The 14,644-nt window shown below is 46.4% G+C and overlaps 1 protein-coding gene across 1 annotated transcript in view; it reads left to right on the top strand.

The window, feature by feature from the left end:
• Positions 1–706: 706 nt before the first annotated feature.
• The window catches only part of TENT4B (terminal nucleotidyltransferase 4B), a 46,510-nt gene continuing 32,572 nt past the window's right edge, over positions 707–14,644 (top strand). The window contains 2 exon segments of the mRNA XM_030025529.2: positions 707–1,189; positions 1,191–1,417. Coding sequence (XP_029881389.2) covers positions 869–1,189; positions 1,191–1,417 — 548 coding nt within the window. The 5' untranslated portion in view covers positions 707–868.

Here is a 14,644-nt window from a genome sequence, read left to right on the forward strand (position 1 = left end):
GCTCTCTTTTCTTCTTCTCTGGAGCAGAAGGGAAGGCAGGAAGACCCCTAAGTGTCCATAACCATCCCCAAAACAGTGTTAGGCGAGCGCAGTGGCAGCTGACGGTGTACGAGAAGGGTAACGCGACCGCAGAGCGCTGGTACTGGTACGCCCGACGCCCTCGCCTAATTAACGCGCACGGGCACTCGCCTTACGCGTTGCTGGAAGCAGCAGACCCTGCGGCCGCCCTCCCCGCCGCCCCAGCCCGGGCCGCCCCCCCGCCGGCGGTGCTGCCCCCTGCCGCCCGCCGGGGCCTCCGCCGGCCGGCCCCGGCTGCACCTGCCGCCGCGGCGGGGCCGGGGGAGCCGGGGCGAGGGCTCGTCCGTACCCCGAGCGCGGCCCCTGCCTGCCGCTGCCCCGCGCAACGCCTGCAGCCCGGGGCCGACAGCCTGCGCCCCGCTGGGGGGCCGGGCCGCCCCGGGACCGCGAGAGGAGCCGCCGCTCTCGGCCGAGAGCCGCCGGGCCTCGGGGCTGCGCCCCGGGGGCCGGCGCGGCGGCCGAGGCGCGAGGGAAGGCCGGCGCCGGGCCGGGCCGGGCCGGGGGAGAGGCCGAGGCCGGGGCCCGCCGAGGGCGCCGCCCGCCCGGCCCCGGCGGCCGCCGCCGCCCCCCTTTATTGCACGCGGCCCGTGTGCCGGCGGCCCAGCCGGGCCCCGCCTCGCCGCGCTCGCCAGGAGGGGCGGGGGCTGTGGAGCGACGGCAGCGAGCAGGCAGGCGCGGAGCTGCCCTTCCATAGGAGCCGCCATTAGCGCTGGGACCCGGTGACAGGGTCTCGGCGTCGGCGGCCGGCGCGGCGCGGGGAGCGGAGGCAGCCGGGGTGGGTCCCCGTTTGATGGATCCCCGGATCGCCTGGTTCCAGCCAGAGCAGCTCGGCCCCTCGAACCGCCTGTGGATGCAGATCTGGGAGACCACGCAGGGGGTCCGCAACCTCTACTTCCAGCAGCAGCAGCAGCAGCAGCAGGAGCAGCAGCAGCAGCAGCAGAGCGCCCCCGCCGGGGCCGGCCCGGCCTCCCCGCCCGGCATGTACCGCGCCCCCCGCGCCGACCCCCAGCCCGACTTCCTGCCGCTTGAGAGCGCCAACAACCAGCACAACCGCAGCCACCACCAGGCCTCGCCGCCCCCGGGGGCCGCCGCCTGGGCCCGGCCCGCACGGGGGGGGGCCGCCCGCCGCCGCCGCCGCGGCCGCCAGTAACAAGAGGAAGCGCGACAACAAGGCCAGCACCTTCGGGCTCAACTACAGCCTCCTGCTGGGGCCCCCCGGGCAGGGCCGGGCCCCCGCCCTGGGGGACGAGCCGGCCGCCCGGGCCCAGGCCGGCCTGGCCGAGCCGCTCTACACCGGCACCCCCTGGAAGAAGAGGAACTACAGCCAGGGAGTCGTGGGGTGAGCGGCCGCGGCGCCGGGCCGGAGGGAGGCCGGGCGGGCGAGGGGGCGGCCGGGCAGCGGCCGGCGCCGGGCCTGGCCCCGGCCAGGCCTCCGGGGGAGGCGGGGGCCGCGGCCCCTCCCCGCTGCGAGGCCAGCGCGGGGAGCGCGGCCGCACGCCGGCGCCGGGCAGCGGGGCGGCGCGGTGCCGTGGCTGCGTGCGGGGCGGCCGCCGAGCTGCGGCGGCGGGCGACGCTGGTGCCGCGGCGGCGGGCGCGGCCCAGGCCCCGGCCCCGGCCCCGGCGGGTGGCGCAGGGTAGCCGGGCCGGGTCCGCGGGGCTCCGCTCGCCGCCGGCGGGGGGAGACGGCGGCAGCGGGCGCCGGGCCGCTGCCCCGGCTGTCAGTGCCCGGCGCGGCGCGGGCCGCCGGGGAGCGGCCGCGCAGCACCCGTCGCCCGGCCCCGCCGGTGCCCGCCGGCCGAGCGGCCTCCGGCGGGGCAGCCCCTCCTGCGCCGCGGCGCTGGGCGTCCTGCTCTCCGGGGCGAGCGGCGTCGGGCTGGGCTGGGCTGGGCTTGGGCTGCGCGGCCGGCCGGGGCGGCGACTCCTCGGGGAGGGGGAAATAAACGCGTTTGGTGGCGGGGGGCTGCGCCTGCCGCGGGTGCCCGGGTGCCCGTGTGCATGCTAATGGTGCGGGCACGCCTATCCGCAGGGGACGGGAGCTCCTCGCTGGCTCTTCGGCTGTCACCGCGTGTGCACGTGGGGCGTGTTACACGCTCCCCGCCCGGTAACGCGCCTTGCTCCTCAAACGCTGGTGTTCCGCTGTCACCCTGCTGCTCGCTTTGCGTTATTCTGTTTTTTTTTTTGCGGTTGTTGAGATGTCTAGTACCGTTGCTGCTCACGCAGATGCAGCGGGGCTGGATGGGGCGCTTCCCCTCGGCTGTCGCTCAGGGTGGCTGAGCTGGGGGGGGAAGAAGGAGGACAGCAGGCTGTCAGCTGTGCAGGTCCTGCATGCCTGCCTCCCTCCGCAGCCGCTGTCAAGCACACTTCTAAAGCTTTGTGCTACGTGTGGAACAAATGCATAGTAGGAGCTACAACTTAAAAAAAAATAATAATCTGCTGCTGTTAAAAAAAAGTGCATAGATTAGGTAATTATATGGGGAGCGTGTTTTCTAAGACCTGACAGAGGAGGTGTGCTCACATGCTGGCACCTGCTCTCAGAAGCTTGCATGCATGTATAGAGCGTTATGGATTTCAGTATGGGATTATTAATGGTTTTCACGGATCTCTGACTGTGGAATGTGTGTGCTGATCTGAGTATTTTGTTCGTGATGTTTTTTGTGTTAGCTTAGGTGTCATCGGTTGGCGTTGCACGAGCCCACAGAGATCGAGGGCAGGCAAGCGTGTATCTTCTGTTTACTTGAAAACTGTTTTGAGCCCTCCCTTCCCCCTTTTTTTAAACAGGGGGATGGCTTTGATATGGGTGATGCCCTGGATAAAAGCCATTTGGTAACTGTGTGGCTTTTTTTTTTTTTTTAAAGTTCATGCTTTTCAAAATGCAACCTTTGCCTTGACCCATAGCATACACCTCCTCCCTGCGGCAAGAGCACATTGACGTGTATTTGACTTGTTAAGTGTGGATTTCTGGTGTGGTGTATGCAGGTGTAATACCCTTTCCAATCCTGTTCCTTTACAAACAAGTCTGGCTTGGTTCCAGGGTTCAGATGGCAGAGGTGTATGGTGACAGTCGAAGGCCCAGAAGAGCTCGTTTTAGAAATCAGTAATAATTTGGGTGCGTCAGTTTTTGTGTGCCCCACTTGTACCTAAGGGTCCTTCAGCCCCCTCCCACTGGAAAGCATTGAACTCTTTGCCTTCCGAAATTGCTGTTCTGTAAGATTTGTCAAAATTACTATTCAAATTTGCTGGTTGCTTTAGAAGACAAACTCTTACCACTTCTTGTTCCCTATTTTCTTGCCAGCTCCAATGTTACCTTTACTGCTGGGGTTATAATAATTCATAAAATGACACTGCAGAAGTGTGCTATTTTAAGTTCTATAGCCACTATACATTGGAACCTTCCATAACTTTCTTCACATGACTTAAAAGTAACGTGTGCAAAACATACCAAGTACTGAATTTTTCTGAGTTAGTTTTTGGACTCTGTTTATCTTCTCGCTTGTCACTTATTTACTTGAAGGTTGAGGAACATTTTTAGAAGTGCCTTTCTCTCTCTCTGTCTTGTAAATCCATAAACCTTTTCCCTGTATTGAAGATACAGGGCGGGGGGGGGGGGGGGGGGAAGGGGTGAGCTTCGGCAAGAGATTAATAATAATAATAACAACAACTGTACCAAAGTATTCAAGGTGCTCTCTGTTGCTAGAGTAGAATTTTTGAATCAGTTTCAAACTCCCAAGTGGACGCACATTGTGGACTTTTTTTTTTACTAGAATCAAAAAGTACTCAAATACGTTGGTCTACATTTGGCTTGACTGTCTGGTTTGTGGCATGTACCTACATGAAGCTCAGGTTCTGTTCTTTCCTTTGTTCAAAGCACGGTAAGGGGTCGCTAAGATACACCCCTACGTTGCTTTTCCTAAATTACAGAAGTGTATGTTGTTTGCTTCTAAAAAGCTATTTATTCCAAAGGTACTTAGAGGCTAACAAATCTTGAATGAAAAATTGTGAAAACAATTTCTAAAAGGAGCTGGAAGCCTCTTAGGAAAGCATAGAAAATGGTTAGGTCTTGTGAAGGTTGTGGCGTGACCGACTGGCTGCTGGCAAGGCTGCGTGACCCCTCCTGTGTAACTGCCTGTGGTGTGCACTGAGGTGCTGCCATCGCTCCTGCATACAAGCTTCTTTCTAATAACTGTCAGTTGTAAGGCATCTGTCTCGGGTCTTGAGATACTGGCCAGTGATGGTGGATAGAGAGGTTTGTAACCTAGCAAATGAGGTTGTTGCTAAGGTAAATATTTTAAAGTAATTATTTCTAAGATTAATTCCTAAATTTGTGTTGACTAGTTCTAACAGTTATTGGGGAAAAAAAGATACTTGCAGTTCTATTACAGCATTACTTGCGTGTTAACAGGTACCTTTTTCTTCCCTAATTGTTTCAGTGCGAACTGTGAAAAAATAGTAAAGGCTCTCAACGCTTTTCCCTATATACCATCCTGTAATTTTGTTCAGTTAATCACTTTAAATTTCGAGTCTTTTGAATAAGACAGTGTTGTGGAACACTCCCATTTTCAGAAAGATTAAGCCTGACTTGCTGGCAAACACAGTTGAAAGCTGACATGTGGCATTCATATTTCCAGTGCAAGGATGTCACTTATGTGTACGGCTGTGCAAAACCAGCTCTGAATACACAGTTATATTGATCAGCTGTCTGGAAAAACAGTCCAATAAATTGTAGCTAGTTGGACAGTTTATGTAAACACATAACAGCGTGTAACTAGCTGTCTAAAGATTTAGGTAAGGTAAACGTGTTGAAATAGTAGAGATCTTGGTTAAAAGCTAAGTATCTGTTCAGTCAAATATTTGAGTGTTTTCTTTTCAGGTTTTTTATTTTTATTGAGAAACATACTTTCTTAGTTAACACTATTTACACATATAAAAAGATAACCACATAATTAAAAAATAACCTACAACAGTATTGTTTTTGATTTCAAGATAAATTTCTTAGAAAGTATGCACAATGTTTGCTAACATTCACCAGTGCTGAAATACTGACATTCAACATGTGGCCAGTTTTTACTCCCACAGAGTTAATGGTGCTATTGTATACATTATATTCTGGTCTATCTTTAATATTTTCCCTTATTCTAAGTTTTCAGACTCGCAGTTCTATGTGATGTTTGTATTAGAAGGTGCGTTGGGTGTTTGCATTACAGGTACTCTACTTTGTTCTGGCACTCTTAACTTTGTGACTTCTGAAGTATCGCTGTAAATACATTGTCTAGCGCTGCCTGCAAGTTGCTTTGCACCAGTTGGATTCAGCTTGCATATCTTACATCCTCTGGGGACTTTGTCAACAGACAGTAGTGCTAAAAAGAACAGATAACACAGAAGATGAATAAAAAGTTTTATAGTATTTGTGTGATGCTACTGTTGACTCAACACAAAACATACCTTTAAAGAGTTTAACTGGATTTGCCTTGACAGGGTACTTGGTAGCAAAACTTGAGGCTGTAGAAGGATGTGTGGGTTGGGGTTTTGGAGGGGATTCTCTGTGTGTGTGTGTGTCCCAAGGGCAGTGGTAAATAATGTTAGTAGTGTCACAGTTAAAAAGGAAGAAAAAGTATTTGGGATACTGAAATGGCTGTTTTACAGCTTTCAGTGAGTTTAGATTGAGCCTAGCTAAAAGGTGACACAAGAAGGACTGCTTAAGCCAGAAGCCTTAAGTGTAACATAACCCAAAAATAAAGACTTGCACATAAGTTTGGCCTGTCTTCTCGTAGGTTTCTATGATTCTTGCGCCAAAGGAAAGAGTCCAGTTCGTGTGCACTTCCCAGGTAGGAGATGTGGATTTTGGGACTCTGTGGGGAGCTGGTTAGTTTTCAGAAGAATCTGCAGCCAAAGGCAAGGACCCAATTATGTGTGACTTTAAGCAGGAAAATCTGTCATTTGTACTCCTGACGAGGAACCTGGGTTAAATAGAAAACACTGAATTTTTAAATATTGAATATACACTGTTTTGAAGTACTGATGGAAACTTTGCCATGAAAGGGAGAGAATCCTCTGACCCCCAGAGGAGGGGTGTGCACATGGACATGCACATACTTGCAGGCTGCTGAATTGGTTGGCACAGAATTGAGCAGGCTTCAGCTTATTTGATTTAAGGGTTCCCAGCATGTTGCCCAGGATTACAGAGGATACCATGAAATAAAATCATAACTACTTTAGGAAGAAAATAGCTTAAAGCCATACATCTTTGCTACAGGAATTCTATTACTTTTTTTTTCACGTGAAGTTTGTCAGCTTCTCAGGTCTTTTAATCTCTTTTTTAAAAGAAGCTAAGTGCATTAAGGCGGGCGCAAGCTCGTTCTCTGCAGGCTTTGAGCTGACCAGAGGACATGTAGCTACAGTAATGCAGCTGTCTGCCTGAGATAACTTACCCTGTGTCTCTTTAGCTCTTACTTGCTCAGGCCCTTGCATGGTGTCAGCCACGGTAGTGTGATTTCTATGTGGGTTGGAGCATGAACAGAAAGAGCTGAGTGTAGTGTGAGCAGAGCAAGTATGTGTACCCGCAGCAAAACACCTAGCCAGACGGAGTGCCTAACTTGGGGAAATCTGATAAAATCCTAATCAATTGTGTTGTTTTTCATCATGTACTCTGAAGTGCGTAAATTAAATGCATGGGTGGTGCTTGATTTGCTATTGCATTACTCGGTACATACAAATGTTTCACATAAGTGAAACAAGCACTTTTGTGCACAGACTTCTGATTTCTGGTGAAACAACAAGGTGTGTGCGTGCCTTCTTAACGTATCTTCTGTTAGAGTAGTTGCATGCATTTTGGATTTAGTGAAGGCATGTACATTGAAACGTAGGTTGCAGTTGAATTCACTATGTACGTCATGTGTAAAAATGAATTATTCAGGAAAAATCCATAGACACAAATCTTCTTGCTTCCTGAAAAAGCCTCTTAAAACAGTACTCTCTCCTCACTCTAGCTGCATATGTAAGCTGTAAGGTAGAAGTGCAAGGATGTGACTCGAGTGCAAATCCTTTTCTTGTATCTGTCTGATAAGATCCACTGTCGCTCTCCGTCTCGTCCTGAGTCATGCCACAGCACAGTTCTGGCAGTACCCTTGTGACAGCTTGTGCAGCTCTTGAAGGCGGTCATCTGGGTTTTATGGGAGTGAAATCAGATATTTCTCCACAGCCTCCTGTAGTAAGAAATTACTTCTTTTGGAGGGGTTGGGAGAGAAAAACAAGTTTACTAGGGGATGAAGATGTTGGACTGAAGGCACTTTGAGGAAACCTTTAGGAAATATACTGTAGATATTATATAACAGTATTGTTGGAGCTTGCAGAATTTTGGAATGGTGCCAACATTTCAGCATGTTACGTATAAACAATTTAAGGAGGACTTCAGAGGCCTGCTGGTTTCTACACGTGCAAGGAAACAGCATATGAATATATTCTTGTGAATTGTTTTGTTTTCTTCAGTTCCTACCTTCTGTTTGGGACTTGGACACCTATTTACCTTGGAGTGGCTATATAAGGAACAGAAGTTTGGCAGACTTTTTTTGGTAGATAGAGATGTCTATATTAAGTAATCGGAAGAGTATGTCATTCCCTCTTGTGTGCTTGCCGAGTCCCAAGAGCCGATATGTGCTTTCTGTAGCAGTATGCATTTGAAAAAAGAGGATCTGCTCACCCTGAATCTTTATTACTATTGTATTAAACCATGTTGGGGTTGTAGCTCTTATTTTTTAATTGGCAAAGTGTTAGTATAAGGTCAATTTTAGGAAGCCTAAGATCATGTTGTGGGTCCCAGGGAACACAAATAGATGGAGACCCGTATCATGAAAGCATATTGTTGCTTTTTTCTCTCCTTCAATTTTTTTTTTTAACCGTCTTGCTGTTATACTTTGTTCCTGGGCACTTTCTTTTCACTTATTTGAAATTGGAGTACGAGGTCTGTTTTTTACTTTGGCAATTTGCAAAACTTTGAAGTGTGGTCTTGAGAAGTTGTGTACATAACCTTACTATCAAAATAGGCAATAATATAAATACTTCATATTTCTTTTTATTGACCTCATTATATGGTGATTCAGAATATATCTCTGAGTATGGGGTATGTGCTCCCAAAATAATGTATATGCCAAAATTTAAGAGGTGACTGTTGCTTCAAAGTTTTTTTATGTTGCATGTGATGTAAAACAGAGGTTCTGACGCTGTCTTTGCTGGATGTCGGAACTGGCAACAGTAGCAGAAAGCAGTCTAGAGCCAGCTTAGGTGTTGTGTTGAAAGGTGTGTGTGCTGGTAGTGATATAGCAACATAACCAATGAAAATCTTGCATAATACATATTATAAGAAATTAAATACTATTGCTGTTCTTAGTGAGCAGTTGTCATGCTAATTCATTATTTGAACATGCTGGGATTTCTTAAATTAAAAGCATTCTTTTTTTTTTTAATTATCTTTTTGGATGAACTGCCAAAGAGCGCTCAAGATGTCTGTCATATTTGAATATTGCTTTCTGTCCCTTTGCCTAGAAATTGGGACTAAAGAAAATATTCCCATAAGCAAGAAAAAGAGAGGAAAACTAGTGAACTGGATGCATGCTTCAGATATTTTTCCTAGGCTGCAAATAGCTTTACAGAAGGGGCCATTTGAACTTTAATGATTTTGTAACTTCAACCTACAATAGATAACACAGCAGGAATTTTCTCCAGGAATACTATGAACTTATGATGTCAAAGGAAGAGATAGATGTGGATCGAGGCAGCAGAACTCTTGTTCGTAAGTTTGTACAAAAACCCCTCTCCTACAGATCTCTAGAGCCTGTTGAAATCTTTTTAATAACTTTGTATTGGTGATACTCATGTGTTGTATCGTAATCGTGCAATTAGTGTGTTAGTATTGCTGCATTTAGTACAGGTCTTTTCATACGAGCTGTTCCTGATGGTTATCTTTCTGACCCTTAAAGCTGTGTCACAAAATTTGTGCGAGACTGAGCAGCACAGCCCATGAGCTGATTGTGTACCATGGCCGCCTATACGGCCGCGAAGCTCTGAGGGTAGGTCGCAGGTAGGAGCCAGCTGCTCCAGGGCAGTTCTAGCACATCAGCTCAGTGTGAGGATGAACTGGCTGCATGACTGGGTCTGAGGATGTCTTATGCTGGTACATCAGCAACATCTGTTAATTTTCTTCCTCCCATGGCAACAATTAAGATTATTTGGCAGCCCTCATTCCAGATCAGCCTCTCTGACAGCCTCGTAATGTCCTCCATGGCATGAGAACTACATCTGAATTATTCAAAAGCGATGTGTAGCTAAAGAGGCACAGTCTTGCTACAGTTGCTCGAGAAGGCTTCATGGTGTGGAATTCTCTGTCACCATACTGTATTGCATACCTCTTGCAGGTTTTTTTTGCATTGCATTTTACAGGATTTTCACTGGAAAACAGTGATAGAAGAGGCTCAAATAAGCAGAGGCTTAGGATCAAAGTAAGTGTGCATCTCCACTCTTCCATCTTGTTGGTGTGATTTAGTAGGGAGAAACAGCCAACGCTATATTGAAAATGTATTTAGACAGCACGGAGGAAATTGTGTTGTGATTCTACAAGTAGTAGGATATAAGAATGGGCAAATGCAAGCATTAAAGTCCTCTAGAAACTTCCAAATCAGGGAAATTAGGGTAGTAGAGGAAGAGGTGTGTAGGTGAGTAGGAACATTGGCTCATCATCTTCACTCAGTGTAGATTTATTTCCAGGTAGATTTAAGTACACACATTTAAAGCGTCTTATGCTTTCTTACAATTACTTTGTTTATGGACCCAGTAAAATCTGAAAGAACTTGCATTAACCTGTCACAAATATCAAGTATAGATAAGCCCTTCATATAATGTCATACTGTAATTAGAGTAAGAGTACCGCTAAAATACAGCATGCAGGAATATCTTGCTGTAGTCTGATCACTAAGGTGTTGATCTTACTGTTATGTGTCAGTGTGTAGTCTGAAGATAGCGAGTCCTTAATCAAAGCTTGTTGGCCTTGCCTGACCTCTTGATGTTGTGATTGATCTAGGCTGAGGAAATGTGATAACATAACTTTCTTCTTTTCTTAAGTTTTTGTCTCATTGTGTTAATTTTAGAGCTATTCGCTTCCTCTGTTACTTGAGGAAGAGCTGATATTTTCTTATGTAGTACAAAAAGCAAAAGGTTTTTTTGTTCTGGTTTGGGGTTTTTTGTTTGTTTCATTTCAAGGGGATTGTTACAAAAAGCATACTCCTTTATGTGCGTTACATTGCTCCCCCTTGTCCCTCAGTGAGATTTTGGCTTTAATCTAAAATAAGTATGCATGTCGTTTTTTAAAATTGTGTGAAGTTCTACTCTGGACTTGCGTCTTGCACAATGGCTTTATCTCTTACGTATTCAGAGGTACTCCTGGTCAGCAAGTTTTCCACAACTGTCAGTTAAAGTATTGAGTTAAACATAGTGAGGTGAAGGAACTATCTTGATCAGAATAACGATCATGATTGCAAATTACACAGTCTTGGGTCAATATTGAGCCAGGCTGAAAAAATGAGGTCCTGGTAGTTTATTTTATTTAATTTTTGCTTTGTTATGTCACACTCTTCTTCAGTTGGGTGATTCAACTCACATGCTTGAGGATCTTCTATTTACTTAGCCTTCCGGTTGTGTTTTGGACTCAGTGTCTTACTCTCATTCATCCATGGGGATTTTTCCTTGTAGTAGTCATACTTGGCAGGTACTCACAGGAGAAAATTTTCATGTTGATTTTTGCCTTGAAGAGCTAGTTCGTTATCTGAGGTAAGCAGCTTCTTTACATGTACCTGTGCTTCCAACATCAGGTGGAAAAGAAGTTTGCCTCATCGAGCTGTTGGATTTCCTCTTACGGGATAGTTTTTCAGATTAAGCAGAAACGACAGTACTGTCTTGCTTTTGTTGCTGTCTTGTAATTACATTATACATCAGTTGCAACCGTTTTTTTTTTGCTAAAATCTATCTAAATTTGAATTAACTAGTGACCTTCTGAAGCTGCTCTTGTTACAACTTGGCCAAATGTGACAGGGCATATACAGATGGTAAAAGGTAATGTTTCAATGGCAGTGAGTATCAGTGTCAGCTCGGGACATAACAGCACCTTGGAGCAAATGAAGAGAATAACTGTGTAATAACAAATTTCCTCTCTCGTTTCTTGTATAGTGTGGTATTTGCCTGTAGGCATTAAGTCACTGAACATTATATGCTGGAATAGTTCACTTCAGCCTTAGCTTCTCTGAAGCGTACCTGTTTCAGGCATGCTGAAACATGCTCTTTCTGGTTGCGATTGATTCAGCGGTTTGTAGAACTCACAGCAGCCCTCTTACGCTTCTCCAGTAGCTGGTCTCCGCTGCTGCATCTTCTACTCGCTTTTTTTGGTACACTAGACACATTTGCTTAATCTTCAAATTATTATTGAAATTATTTTGAGAGAGTGGTTTCAGTCAGTGAGTTGGCTGAATCTTGAGTGGGTTTCTGAGAGCTCTGCACAGCCCCTCAATTTGCTACTTTTTTTGGAAGACTGTGCCCAAATGTGTTAATGTACAACATGCAGACAATGTGAGGAGGTGTGCCATGCTAGGGATATCCCATCTTAGAGTGGGTTCCAGCATTCACCTGCATGATACTAGGCCTGGGTCAGCTGTTAGGCTTTAACTCTCAAACCATTGGAAGTCCCTTTTTTTCACCATGTGCTGGTTCTTTTGTCCTTATGTCCAAGCAGAACCCAGCAGTTGAGGTAGTTGCATTAAATCTTTTATAAGTCATCTTTCAGCATATATTAGTGTCTCTGAATTTTAAGATTTTGGACTCATGGAGAGTATTTCAGTGAAGTATTTTCTAGGCTTATATTGGTAGTTTTCTGACCGATGTACCAGCTGAAGCTTCAGGGGAAAGAACACGACAAAAAACTGTGATTTGATCCATAGGGTTACTCAGAGACCAGCTTCTTCAGATACTTTGAAGGATGAGACATTGCAGTCATCTACATTGGGGGAGGAAGCGTTTCTTCCAGTTCCTGACATCGAAGCTGTTGAGCGGGCATCTCTATCACTGGCCTAATAGCGGTGACCTCAGGAAACATTTTTCTGTGATTTGCTTAGGCATTGTCCTTTTTTGATGGTTATTATTTGTAGCTTTCTAGCCTGGAGTGATAAGCAGAGCAGCAGGAGGCTGGTGACTCTCCAAAATACTTTGCAGGTTGAGTGCTACTGCTCCTGGCCCATGGTTTTTCTGGTACCTATGACATCCTGCCTTTCAAGTGGGAGTATCTGAGCACAAGAGAACAAACGAGAATATGAACAAATAGTTTCTAATATATACCTTTAAGGGACCATATTGCTGCATCATGAGTCCCAAAATGAATAGTGCATTGTTTAATCTGAACATAGTTCACTGTGCATACCCATACTGTAAAGGTAACAAATCATCAAAGTACAAAGTTACCTGAAGTGTTCCTTGTACCTTGCCATAGTATTGTGCAATTTTCCTCCTCCTCCTTCAAAATGCACCCGCTCCAGTCACTTTTGAGCATTTGGAAGTGAGAGGGACAACTACTTCTGGGATTTGAATTTTGCCTGGATATGACAGCAGCACATCTAAACTTGTATTAATATTGTAGCAGAGTGTCACCAAAGTGCAGTAACAAGTAATAAATGGGTGATAAGCTGGTTCTGAACATGTGCTAAACAGGTAGGTTGGGGTCACTGTCCATTTTGCTTGAAAAATATAAATTTAACATACAAACTTAAAACCTTGTGGTTTTAATAGTAATTGCTAACTTCAGTTCTTTTCATAAGAAGTTCTGAATACTTCTAATATAGGAGATGCGACCAAAGTGACTTGTGGCTTACTTTCATATTCCTTGAATGTTCTAAAACGCTGTGCAAAATTCCCTTCTCTCTCAAAAAAGAACCCCACCCAAAACTGTGAATGTTAGAAAATGTTGGAAAGCTTTAGGAATCTGCATTGACTGTCCAGGTGGCATACTGGCACTTCAGATTTAATTTGAAAATGTTCTTATGCTGGAGCTGAAAAGGTATTAACAAACTGCAACTGTGGCTAGTTGTCGGACTTAATTTTATATTAAATTGTTTTATTAATATTATATTATTATGTATTATTGTGCTGGTTTTGGCTGGGATAGAGTTAATTTTCATCATAGTAGCTAGTGTGGGGCTATGTTTTGTATTTGTGCTGAAAACAGTGTTGGTAATACAGGGATGTTTTCGTTACTGCTGAGCAGTGCTTACACAGAGCCAAGGCCTTTGCTGCTCCTCACCCCACCCCACCAGCGAGTAGGCTGGGGGGGCACAAGGAGTTGGGAGGGGACACAGCTGGGACAGCTGACCCCAACTGACCCAAGGGATATTCCAGACCTATGGACGTCATGCTCGGCATGTAAATCTGGGGGAAGAAGAAGGAAGGGAGGGAGGGATGTTTGGAGTGATTTGTCTTCCTAAGTAATCCTTAGGTGTGATGGAGCCCTGCTTTCCTGGGGATGGCTGAACACCTGCCTGCCCATGGGAAGTGGTGAATGAATTCCTTGTTTTGCTTTGCTTGTGTGTGTGGCTTTTGCTTTACCTATTAAACTGCCTTTATCTCAACTCACAAGTTTTCTCACTTTTACCCTTCTGATTCTCTCCCCCCTCCCACTGTGAGGAAGGTGAGTGAGCGGCTGTGTGGTACTTAGTTGCCGGCTGGGGTTAAACCACGACTGTTATTAAATTTGATCTAATGTCTTACTGAAGCAGAGGTGTTTAGAGTTTTATTCTATTCTTGGTTCTTCTGCCTACTTAGCAGCTGAAAAGCAGCCTTGCTGCACAGATGGACGCGAGGTGGCTTTCTGGAGTTAGCACAGTGCACTCTTGGGTGTGTGTTACTAATTTGCAGGGACAAGTGTGTAAGCAGTACCAGCTGCCAGCAGGAACTTGGGCTTTAAACTGCTTTTTGACTTGGCTTTGAGGTGAACAGCATAAGCCTGGGATTGTGGTAGTGTCTCTCTTCCTTCTTAGGAACTGGTGTGGGCTTATGTGGAGTGTATGTTTGAAAGTTTAAATCAACTCTGATGGAAGGAGATGGGAGTTAATAATTACATTGCTCTCCTTCCTTTCATTTAACTAATCTTTCAAGTCAAATAATTTATCAAGTCATAAACAAGAAGAATATTTGCCAGGCAGAACCCTCTGTATGTGTGAAAGTAGAGGGCTTTTCTCCACTCTCTTCTGTGTCAGAAAACCCTGTTTTGAGCCCTGTGTGAGGCTTGCCTGGCTTCATGTTGGGTGACCTGCTGCACACGCAGCCGTTTACGTGGTCACAAAGATCTGTGTTGCGAGTTTTTTAGCTCCAGTCAGAGTCTTCAGATGGAGATATTTTTTTTTCCAAGCACACATTATCCATCGAAGTGCTTGTCAGCCTGCAGGGCGTGTGTTAGTCTTGCCTCTGCCCAGATAGTATGCGGTGTCATTTATTGGCAGGTCACAGATTATTTGTTTATGTGATAATATTTACTACACTAACAAAA

Source organism: Aquila chrysaetos, chromosome 9, assembly GCF_900496995.4.
Source record: "Aquila chrysaetos chrysaetos chromosome 9, bAquChr1.4, whole genome shotgun sequence".
Lineage (NCBI taxonomy): Eukaryota > Metazoa > Chordata > Aves > Accipitriformes > Accipitridae > Aquila > Aquila chrysaetos.